Source organism: Falco peregrinus, chromosome 7 (assembly GCF_023634155.1).
Source record: "Falco peregrinus isolate bFalPer1 chromosome 7, bFalPer1.pri, whole genome shotgun sequence".
NCBI classification, from domain to species: domain Eukaryota; kingdom Metazoa; phylum Chordata; class Aves; order Falconiformes; family Falconidae; genus Falco; species Falco peregrinus.
The window spans coordinates 45,793,582-45,805,590 of record NC_073727.1 but is presented as its reverse complement, the minus strand read 5'-3'; the positions used below and the strand labels follow the sequence as shown (position 1 = coordinate 45,805,590).

Here is a 12,009-nt window from a genome sequence, read left to right as displayed (position 1 = left end):
GACCTGGCTTTTAACAGCCATTCATGGCCTGAAATAGGTTATCTGCCACTTCCCAAGAAAACTGGCTGTCATAGATTGGGAAATGTACTGGGTTCTACTCCTAGATGGCTTATATACATCTATAATTATTATTTTGGTCTAGGGTCTATGTAAAATACAAAACAACTCTGGAAAAAGGCTTAGGGTCCAGGAGTGACTCCCTTTTAGCTAGCTGAAGGATCCATCCTTCACCTGCTCTTCCTCCTGTCTGGTGACTCTTGTGTTACGTGCCTAATGGCCCTATTTCAGCCCAGGGAGTAGGTGTCTCCATGGCCTAAGGTTAGGGAATTAGGAGATGGATAAAGTTCAAATTCCTCCATGCAGAGAAGGGCCTACAACTTGCTGTGAGAGCTCTGGTATCTTTACATGAATTAAAAAGTATCCCTATTTCTACGTAATCGGCCATGTTCTTGCTTTCAAGCAGTCCTGAACTAGAGCTACACTGGGATGCCTTTGGGATGTGTTGGATATGCAGCTTTGACTGCATCAGGGGCATTAGATTTGGCCCTTAGAAGCTTTGCTGCTACTTTTCTGGATTCTTAGATCCAGATGGGACATTAGCAGGAGCAAGTTGCCCAGCGCAAATCAGGGAGTTTCCATACATATGTGGAAACGTAAGTTCCACATACAGAGAATTTCCAAAATAACTGCATTAATGGAGTTTAGACTTTCAAAGCCTTTATATCTGGTTTAACTTCCCCAAACTGAAAACCACCTAATATTGTCATCAGCAGCTTTTGAAGAAGGAACTCTTAGATTTTCGAAGAAAGTAATTTGTCATAAATTGTCTGGATTTTTTTTTTTTTGTTACCATACTTGTGTTTCAATAGCTGCAAGTATCATTCAACGGATTTTTTTGCCTTTGCTTTTGTTTAATGTTGTGCACTTACTGCTGATGTCCTGAGCTGGAAAGCAGCTGTGCAAAGTGTTTTATTCTGTGTCCTCTCCTTTGTCTCCACACAGAGATAGAGATATGTCTGTGCATAAATAATTTTTAACCAAATATTTGCTTATATGGACATTACCTTAGCACTCATCTTGTTTCTCCCTCACTAAAATGTAGCTTTTGCTTTGGATATAACACTTGAATGTACAAGTAAAAAAGTTTGACTAATTTCTAAAACTTGAGGATATATTATTTTGAAAGAGTAAGTACAGTGTTTTTACACCATGAAGCTTAGCATTTTCATTATTTCTGTTTGCCTTGTGTTTCAGAATTGAACTTTTTGGTTTTAGTCCATGGTTATTCTGCCCTTACAAGATAAGAAGGCATCTAGCAATGCTATCATAAAAATGTTTGGTTACTGTTTTGTCATCCAAAGATATTAAATATCTGCTCGTGGGCAGGCTAAACTGTTTTTTTGCTGCATAGGAGATCTTGAGGAAAACCTCTCCAGAAGTGACTTCTTTTTCCCTGACAGATGGGAAACGACTTCCTCAGACTGAAACAGAACAAGGTCTCAAAAATAATACATTAGTCAGGATGAGTTTGGTACAGTGCCCTGGGTGATGCTCTCTTTGTGTTGAGAAAGGAATGTACTCTGAATAATTAGAAAAGATAAGGTGGGCACCTGAGGAAGATAAGCTGAACAAAGAAAATTGAAAGGTCTACTCCACCTAGATCCCACCTATTGTGAATGGAATGATTGGGTGTCAAAATATACCTTATGTATATTATATATATATATATATATATGTAAAGATGTTGTGTAACCTCTCACAAAAACTGTATAAAATACCTAACTTTTCCCTGCATAGTTTGGAGCTAGTTTGTCCGGTGCGAATCGGCTAGCTCCCCGACGTTGCACGAAATAAATACCTTTGCTGCTTAAAGACAAAATTAGTCTCTGAGCAGTTACTCAGTGCCATTTTGGCATCAAGGCCTGAAATGGGAGGAATCATGCCTAAACAGATTCTGTGTTAAAATCTCACTTCTTTCCCAAGTCTGATTAGTTCCACCATATGCAGGCATATTGCATTTTTACTACTTCTCTTTGTCCCCGTGGGGGATTCCAGGGTTGTAAAACCAGCTGATTTATCTCTTACCAGAAGATTTACTGACCCCACAAGATGTCTCCATTGGTTTAGCTGAGCTGTGCAAATTGACTTAGGATGAGGACAGTGTTAAACTCGAGGTTTCAGGGGAAAAAAGGGACTCCCGTGTTGGTTAGGCAGAGAAACTGCTGCACTCAGGCTTAAGCTTGTCCACTATGAGATTTACAGTAGTAACTGGTAACAGACACAATTTACACACATACAACTTACACATCTTGATAAGTTCATGATACCGTCTCTCCAGTTTCCCATATGAGCCTATTTTTTCCTGATAATACAATTGGATTAATACCTTTCCCACCTCGAAGTCTGTAAATGTGTTACGAAGTTACCTCCAGGGAGGCAGTTATCTCCCTTTGTTGACGGAAGTTGTATTTTCAGCCATATGTTTAGGATCTCTACATCAAATTGTCTGTCACTGGTCAGGAGCCAGACTTCTGTGTCAGCTGGCAAAAAAGAAATGAGAGTAAGTCCTGTCTTGACTTCTTTATTATTTTTGAAGTAGGTAAGCTGAGAATAAGACACACTTCAAGAAAACTTTCTTTACCACATGATGTGATATTAGTGATTTGAGGGGGTGGAGGAGGAGCACAGCTTGGTGTTGGGACATTCTGTGCTTTTGGAGTTGATACTTTCTGGAAGGCAAGCAAATGTGAACCTTGGCAAGTTATGCCCATGACTTTCATGCAAAGAATATGAGAAAATGTGGCTGTTTTAGTTATTCTAGCTAAATTTGTAGATAATGAAATCCTGTGGACTAAATTTCCCCTGATTCTCTTATGGAGAAATAAATTTCATCTTTTTTAAATGTTGCTAGTGTACAATACTTTTCTCTCGGCTACAGCTGCTCTTAGGTAATAGGTGTCTGAAATGCGTATATGCATTCAGGAAATAATTTCAAATTTGTGTGCATGATAAAACACAAATACTTTACTTTCTCAATACTGTGTTGATGTCAATGGATTAAGGTTAATAACAAAGCTTTTTTGATAGTGTTAGTAAAAAAAGAAATTTTGTTTTCAAAGCTAATATTAAATGCTTTTATTCAGTCTTTTAATCAATTGTTATGATGTATTTAAATTACAAGATCTGTGAACACTAGAATTAATGAAGCAAAAGTTTATTTTTCCCCTGGATTCTGTCCCATGACTACCTGAACAAAAACACCTGTAGTAGTTTGTCTCATTTTCTGATGAGGCATTTTGAAAAAAAATAATAACAAACCCCCCCAAACCAAATCAACAAATGAACTTCAGTACAGGTTGTAATAATACACAGACCTGTACTGCAGGCTTTGCATACAATTGGGGCATCTCAGAGTTCATTCTGTGCTTGGCTGTCTGTGTTTCACAATATTTGCAGGAAATTCAGCATCATTCTGACTTAACCTCTGTCAGATTTGCTTGAGATTTGTTAAGAACTTGGAAAAAAAATTGTTAAAAAATTGTCTGCATGCTTGAACACTGTGATTGCACTTGGTTCTTTTGAAATTGGTTTAAAAATACAGTGCCAAAAGATGCATTTTTTGGTAGTGTTTTTGATTTCTTTAACAAAAATATTTAAAAGCAATTCAAATAATAAAAATAAGATCTCATTAAGGAGTTAAGAATTCCATTCTTAAGAATGAGTTTGGCTCTGAGACCTTTGTGAATTCTTTCTTGAGGAAATAGTGCTGCAGGGACCTCTCTCCTACATCAGGTCAGTCTCTTACAATGTCTGTGCATCTGTACATATCACATAAGTGGGGCTCTAATGTTACTTATTTCAGTTTTCTTTTTATTAAGTTCTCAGAAGTCCACAAACTGATTTGCTAGCAAAATACAGATACTGACATGTCATTTTAGCCTGTGGCATGCTACATGCTTTGAAAGACAATCTAAGCTGACTTGTGTCACTTGCTAGGGAATCTCTGGGTCAAGCGTCCAGAAACATGGAACTGTTTGGGGTCCTCAGAACAATTGCTCTCCATCCATCCATATCCCACAAGATACAAAGGATGTCTCCTTCACTGAGTGAGGAGCAAGCTATCCACATCATCATGTGACTTTTAGCTTGGAAATTATTTTGATATGTCCGTTCTCATTTACTTACAGAAAATCTAATTAGGAGCAGATATTTAGGAACCTGCAAAACTATCTCAATTGTTAGATTTTTGAGTGTAACAGGCACTGGAATTGGGGTTTCATATCCTAGATCAGTTTTAGCATAATTCCTCAACACTGAGCTCTTTCACAGAAGTGAAAGATTGTAGTAATTTTTAAAATTATTTTCTGATTTAAAAATTACAGTGACTTTACTAGGTACATACGTTCAAGAGATTCTGCATCATTCTTTGCTCAAAAAGGCTAACATCCCATCCATGTATTTTCTCTAACACAACATGAAGAATCTGATTCATGAAAAGGACTCCTTGAAATTATTTTAACTAAAAATTGTGAAGTAATCTTTCCTAGGTCATTATTTCCTGCCCCTGTTAAGAAAAAAGAAACATGGGGTCTTTTTGAGAACTCTACCTGTAGTATTTAGTAAACAAGCCTAAAGCATTTTAAAGTGTGTCATCCTGTAATAAGATACTTTCTTCTTAGTTGTAGCTTGAGGAGTGGATATTGCACCCCCTCAAACTGACCCATTCTTTTTTCTGCTTTTCTTCATCCTTTTTTTCTTGCCTCTTTTGTTACTCTTGCTACAGTTCATCAGATTCATTGGGGTTTTTTTAAAGCCAAATAACTGTAGATCTGCAGTAAGATACAGCTGCGTAAGTGTTCTCTCCCCATCGCCAAGGGCATAGAAGTGGCTGAAGTATAGCTCTTGAACCAGCTGTGGCACTGCAGGACTAGTGATGGGGAAGTGCACTCAAGCACATGCTTGAGCAAGTTAGGACAAAGTTTCACAATCATTTAATCCTGCATCTGCATGCTACTCCATTAGTGGGACAGGTTAGGCTGTAGTCAGATACTGTACAAATACAGGATGTTATTTTTGTCCAAATGTACAGAGAACATTAAAACTTATGCCAGATTTAGGTCGGCTTTATGTAAGACCACCACTGCAAATTTAACCTGTCAAATAGATTTGAATTGTAGAATGCTGGATTGGCATTTTGCACCGTGTGGTGGTAGCAGCTTTGATCCACCACGTTTGAAATTATAAAACCTTTTGATTGGGCTCCCTAGCCAGCAGCATTTTTAGGTACCTCACATAGTAGAACAGTTGGAGACATAGAAGGGAGGGGGGAGATCAGGAAATCATAAAAATATTAAGGCTTTGTGTAAATTGAAATTTGTACCACTTTGGGATACACTTTGGCTCGTTAACTGAATGCATTTTATCTGGGACTAGGGATTCTCTGGGTATTTTTGAGCCGTACGGAGGCAGCCTGGGTGCACAGCTCCCCTCCTGCCAAGGTCCCTGCTCTTCTCGCCGCTTTCTTGCCTGGCTCCTTTGAGAGTTCAGCACTGCAGAACGAGGGTCCGTCCTCCCAGGCTGCAGTCACTGGGTTCAGGGGATGTCTCACACGCTGCTCACAGCTACCTTCTCTGCACCCCATCCGCTCTGGCAGCCCTGGATAATTTTGATTCAGAAACACCTTACTGGTTTCGCTCTACCACAGCAACACTGAGAGAGAGTGTTCATGTAGACGGTCCGCCACAGCAAGGAGCAAGTCCCCCCTGGTTTTTGTAATACATTTTATGTACCCCTGTGCCACCCTGTGTTGCTGTTAGCTCACCCTTTGCCTGTGAGGATGAACTGGAAACACGCCACCAGGTAACTGTCATCACCTCATGCACTGATGGCAACTGTGCCGTTCCCCAGGTGTTTGCTGAGGGGAGGCAGGTGGCTCCTGCCGGCCCTGCTGCCCTGTCTCTGCCAGCCCGGCTTCCTTCCATGAAGCCATTTTTTTTCCCCTCCTGTATGAGCTGACTGGCAGATTTCAGCCGAGGGATGGCATAGTCTAGCTCTGTGTTTTAAGCAATGTAGCACTTGAAGTAGGGTGATGAGCCACACCGGCGCCCCTCGGCTTGGGCAGGGGTCTTCCCTGCCCTTGGCAGGAGCAGTGAAATGGCATCAGGCACACAGACAGGACCGCCCCCCCCCCCCCCCCCCCCCCCCGAAACTAGCCCCAGTTTTTCCATTTTGTTCTCTGGAAAACATGAATAAGTCAGTGTTCCCAAGAAAGGTGAGATGCTTCCTGACTTGTGGGTGAGTGCGGAAGCGGTGCGAGATGGCGCTTGTCGCCGGCGGCACCGGGGCAGGTGGCCGAGCAGCTCTCACAGGGCCTGCAAAGCAGTGTGCAGCACCGGTACGCCTGAGGGTTTAATGTTCTTTTTCTGCCAGCTGCGGTTCCTCTCTCCCCATGTTTATCTGCGGTGTTTGGAAGGGAGGCGAGGAGGCCGAGGCCCCGTTGCGGTGACCAGGGCTGCTTCGCGGGCTGCGGGAGGGAAGGGGGAAGCGCGGCCCAAGCAGGAACGCGCTGCTGTGCGCGTTTCTGCTCTGCCGGCCGCTGTTCTGACGTTTTTGAGGGAAGTTTTGAGGCAGTTTTCTCAGGTCTGTGGAGTTTTGTTGTGTCATGTCTGTCTGATGTGGGAAAAACGTTCCTGTGGGCACCGCGCTCCCCTCCGGGCGACCAGCGCTGCCCCCCGCCTCCCCCAGCAGGAGGCCCCGCTGCCGCCCCCCGCTGGAAGCCCCGCGGCCGGCCCGCCCGGGCGGAGAAGGGCGCCGCCCGCTCCGCGTTGCCAGGGGGACGGCGGCACCGCGGCGGCCGCCTTGAGCGGCGGCAGGGCCGGCAGCGGCGGGTCCCCGGCCGGCTGAGCGGGCGGCAGCGCGGCGGAGGTACCGCTCCGCGGGGGGGCGGCTCGGTCCTGCGGGGGCGGCGGCGGTGCCTGCGGGCGGGCGGTCGGCCGCGGCCCGCCCTGGCACCGCGTCCCCGGGGAAGAACGAGGGGGCAGGCGGCCCGGCGCGGGGGAGGGCGGCCCCGGCGGCCGGGCCTGGCGGGCTGGGCCGCTGCACGGCGCCCCCGGGCTCCCCTGAGAGCCCCGCGGCTGGCGCGCCCCGCCGTCCGGCGCAGGGCAGGGCGGGGCGGTGGCGGCGGGGAAGGCAGGCGGGGTGGAAGAGGGTTTTGATGTGTCTGGGGTGGTTTTTCGCAGTTCCCTATCAGAGAACGAAGCCCTGACTTTGGGAAAATCTCCAGCTCCCTCCCCCTCGGTCTCCCAACAGCTTTCTGCCGGCTGTTCCGTGGGAGCTGACTGAGGCTGAGTCTGGCTGGAAAGCCGCCTTGCAAGTTATCGTTTCAATTTAAAATTTAATTTCGCTTTTTTTAGGAAAAACAGCTTCTGCAGCCGCAGAGCTGTACCTGGCGGTAGACTCGGTTGTAGTTCAGTGAGCTTTGGCTGATGGTTACAGCTTATCTTCACAATTTCAAGGGCAAAACTTTTTTCTTATTAAGTGTTGCAGAAGGGAGTATCTTTCATGCAGTAGGAATTTATAGTTATCTAAGAATTTCTTCTTTGCTTCTTACTTTGAAACAGGTTTGCTGGCTTTGATGTGAATTTAAAGGAGATGCTTGAGGATATTGCTTTGAAGGATCAAACTCTTTTACTAAAGATATAGTAGAAAACTTGTAACAGTTTCGTATTTCAAAGGATAGACAATTTATCAGTGCATGAATAGCTAAGTATATCCATAAAAATTAAACATCAATTTTCTAATTGTGCTACATTGTTCTGAGACAAAAAATACAGAATTTTTGTAGACTGTCATAGCAAAATCAGCTGCCTGCATATTAAATTGAACAGTTTGGACCCAATTACTAAATTATTGTTAGTGCTGCTTAGTTACAGAGTTGACAGTAATCTGCTCCACAACCTACCCAACCTGAAGTCAAATGGTTTGTCAACGTTACTTTTGTGACTCAGAAGCACATTAGTAACTAGATATTTATAAGTTGTGGGTTATAATTAGCAAAACACACTATAGCACTGGTCTGTCTTAATTGTGTATATACCAACACACTTAAATATATCTAAAATATTTGCCTTTCATTGTAGTAAAGTATAGAAGGTGTTGTAGGAAAACTGCAAGTGTTGGCATTGCGTGGTGGTCTGTTTTTTAACTCTCTCATTTCAGCTATTCCCTAAAAACGTTACTTAACTCTATTCAGCACTGATAAAGTAGAAACAGTAGAACAGCAAGTGGTTTGCAAAAATCCCTGCATAAGTGCTTAATTTTGTCACATTTTTCTCCCAAATTTTGCCTTAGCAGTTACCCTTTTTATTATTTTGATATTAAACACACCAACTCCTTCTTGTTACTCATTTCAAAAAAGCTATGAGATAAAGTGTCAGGGGAGATCCAAATTCGTTAATGTAGCCATATAGGCAAAGAACGAAGTAAAACAAAACATGTTAATTAATACATTTGGTAGGTGATACGTCTATGTAATTCCCTTAAAATAACTGTTGTCTTTCATCACATTAAATGCCTTTATTATGTTTAGATGCAAATTCACCTCATGCTAACAGAGAGGAAAATGAAAGATGAAAACACTTTAACTGCTGCTTGTAGTAGTAGAGGGTAAGACTAAAATTTTGATAGTCATTAAACTTGCATTTAAGCCCATTAGTCAAGCTTGAAATTGGCCTCTTCAGTAGACGAACAATACCAGAGAGTGATTTTTATCTTTCAATAATACCTTTTAATGATTACTGCAAAGGGAGGAGGGCAGAGCAAAGCAGTACCCTTCTGAAAGGAATTTAGAAAATCTCTTTGGTAATTTTTTGAGCTGTTGGGAGCACTTAGTTTTATCTGTTTCTGGAACAGTACACTACTAATACATGAAACCTCCTTAGGCATGTAACAGCAACAAATAAAGAATTTTTCAGAACTGCACACACAAACTGCGAGCAGTAAGTCGGGCCTAGTTACAGGCAGAAATCAGAGAGGGGGAAGAGGACTTCGCTGAGCAGGAAGCGAGCAAAAGTGATTGGGTATTTTGGCATTTCATAATGTGAAAGAGAAACTGACAGAACAGATATAGCTTTGAAATGTAACTTACAAAGTTTGATTTATGTTAATAAAGCATTAACAATACAAATATTTTGAGATCTGTTAGGCAAATTAGGCAAAGCATTATCTAGAAAGAAGTCAACTTTACCCAAAATGTACATAGAAAGTGGTTAATTTGTGAACAGTGTTTTTCCCCTAAGTGACTCCAGTTCATTTTAGTCTGTTTTCACATGTGTTAATGAAATCTGACTCGCTCTGTAATAGTGGCTCACCCTTCTCACGCTCATTGTGTGTAGCTGGTGTGGCTATTTTGAAGCAACACACATGCTGGCTGGCTGGCGCTACTAAGAAAAATCTGCAATAGCCAAGTGCTACCTACCTGCCTTCCCTCCATTTCACTCAGAAATGAATTCTCTAAAAGTTGCCCAGTGCCTGATTTTCACGTAACTTGCATACGATTTGCTTTTAATCCTTCAAATTTTATGAAGAGGTATATGCTAAAACTTGTCTGTCTTTATACTATGATAAATTATTTTGTAAAATAAACTAAAATAAAATATTCCCAGCATGCTGAAATAGAATCTTCTTTTATTTTAGATCAGTTTGTACAAGACAATTTTGAACATGGCCTTGTAGAACATGTTTTGATTGTTTAATCAGAAAATTAATCTAGTTAGGTTACGCATGGCAACAAACTTAATAAGATTCTAGCTGAAGTTAGAATAGTTACAATCAAAACGTAATGGGTAAGCTCCTTTTTTTCAGCAGTTTAGCCCATAAACAAATAATTCCTTTTGATCCCCATTGTCCTGAAGGGCACCTTAGCCTACCATAGATCCAATAGCAAATCTGGGGACTAACATTTGCTTGTGATTTCTTAGAGAGAGAAATTCTGCTTGGAAATTTTTCAACTGCACGTTCTTCTCAGTACTACATGTTGGATGTTATCTTCATTCTGGCTGCAGCAAATAATATTAACAAACTGTGTTGCTGCATTGAATAATAATAATAAACTGTGTTGCTGCATCATATTTTCAAAAATTAGAACAAGTTTTATGCATGTATACAGCCATGAATCTTAATTTGTCTTAGGAAGACGTATTACAGATTCATGATATCTCATTTTGTTTGTTTTCAGAATATGAACTGTTATGACACTGGTATTTGTAGAAATTATTGAATAGCCCGCTGAGTCCAACTAGTGTATTAAGTCCCATATAAAGAGGTACGTAAAAAGGGCCCACTAGTCATCTTAACACCTGAAGAGAAAAATGTTGTAGTTCAGTTAAGATGTATCATGTGCTTATTGCTCAGATTTTTAAAAAAATAATTATCAGTGTAAATGAGAGCTGAGGGATAAAAGGAGACATGAAATAAAAACTTGGAGCACATGAAAAGCAGCGGCAAAAGGAAGTGATCACTACACAAAGTGTGACTGTGCAGCTGAACCAGTGAATGTAACCTAGAGAAGTCAAAGATGTGTGTTTTAGTTAGATGTGCTTTTGAATACTGTGGAGGCCATCAGTGCTCCTAGGTGACTAGAGAAACTTTCCCATAGCATTCTGCTTTTATGCCCTACTTTGCTGAGGTACCTGACAGAGTTTAGTGAAGCAGGTCTGTGAAAAATTAATGTCATGTGTTATCATATTGCAAATCTATTTAATTTTCAACCTCTCTTCCCTTCTCCCCGTTTGTTCTCTAGACGCAAAAGAAGAATGGAGTCAACAAAGGTTTGTGAATCATTGTTTTTCGTATGCCAACCCCAGCGTGCTTAGGTGCTTTGGAAATGGGAAAAAATCCTTGCCCTGAGTAGTGTCCATCTACTATGGGCAAGAGGCAATGCATTGGCAAGTTACTCAGGGTGGTGCTCAGTGCTTACTTAAATACTTACTGAGGGCTTTCTGTTTCAATAGAGATTTTAAAAAATATAAGGTTGTTGTTGGTTTTTTGGGTTTGTTTTTTTTTTTTTGGGGGGGGGGGGGGGGAAGGGCAGTGGCAGTGGTAGCAGCATTTGCCAGGGTTGCAATGAGAAATGTAGCAGGGAACAGAGGAAAAGCTGACAAAAGCAGAATGGGAGTGATCTGAATGGTTGGCCAGCATCAAAGTACATGGTGAGGTATAACACTACTGAATGTTGTTGAAGTGCTGTTTTTTCTGAATCAGGTGAAGTTTGCCAACTACAGGACAGATTCCAGGGAGGTGAAAGCAGTTATTTGGTAAAAATAAAACAAAACCCCCACAATAATGACCTTATGTTGTTGATCTAAAGAACACCTATTGCTAATAAAGCCAAAGTTGCAAGTAGATACTAGTCTTAAGTATTGTAAATATAGGTTTAAGCTCTGTTTAGCATTTGAAGTGAAATGAAAATTTATTTTCTTGCAGGTAAGTGGAAAGGGATCAAAAAAGTTAGCATGAATGGGAGAGACACCCAAACCCTAGACTATTTAGTGCTGATTGAGTGATAATATATTAAGGCTTCTCCTGTCTACTGCCTCTTATAACACTTTATTAATTCCATTTTCTTAACAGTAATCAGTATAAACTACATAGTACTCATGAAACATTACAAAACTGATTTTTTCCAGAGATACATAAGTGCCACATCTGCATTACAAATTTTACCCTGATAGTAGTCACCCCAAATTAATTTTATTGTTATAGTATGATTAATGCTCAGATTTGTGAATGGCTGCTGGAAAAACAAAGGAAACTATTTACTTAAATATTAAAGCACGCATATTCCCTGCTAGAAGTATGATAATCATACCAACTACCCTAGCATGGTGTCACCATATATGATGAGCTTTGTGTTTACTAAGGCACTGGAGGATGCAGAGATCTGTTTCTGTAAATCTCACTAAGACTGTAAATGAGTAGTATGGTAATTCCCATTGAGTTTTGCACCTGGCT

General features: G+C 41.4%; 1 protein-coding gene across 3 annotated transcripts in view; it reads left to right on the top strand.

The window, feature by feature from the left end:
* The first annotated feature begins 6,804 nt into the window (after positions 1 to 6,804).
* Positions 6,805 to 12,009, top strand: part of CCDC170 (coiled-coil domain containing 170) — a 46,981-nt gene continuing 41,776 nt past the window's right edge. For 2 of the 3 annotated variants that reach the window (XR_008748281.1, XM_055811325.1), the window contains exons 1-2: positions 6,806 to 6,924; positions 10,799 to 10,826. Coding sequence is in view for 2 of the 3 variants with exons in the window: in XM_055811325.1 (XP_055667300.1) it covers positions 10,812 to 10,826 (15 nt within the window). In the remaining variant the exon portion in view is untranslated. Of the gene's footprint in view, positions 6,925 to 10,798; positions 10,827 to 12,009 lie in introns of all 3 variants that reach the window. The other variant, XM_055811326.1, reaches the window with a different exon arrangement.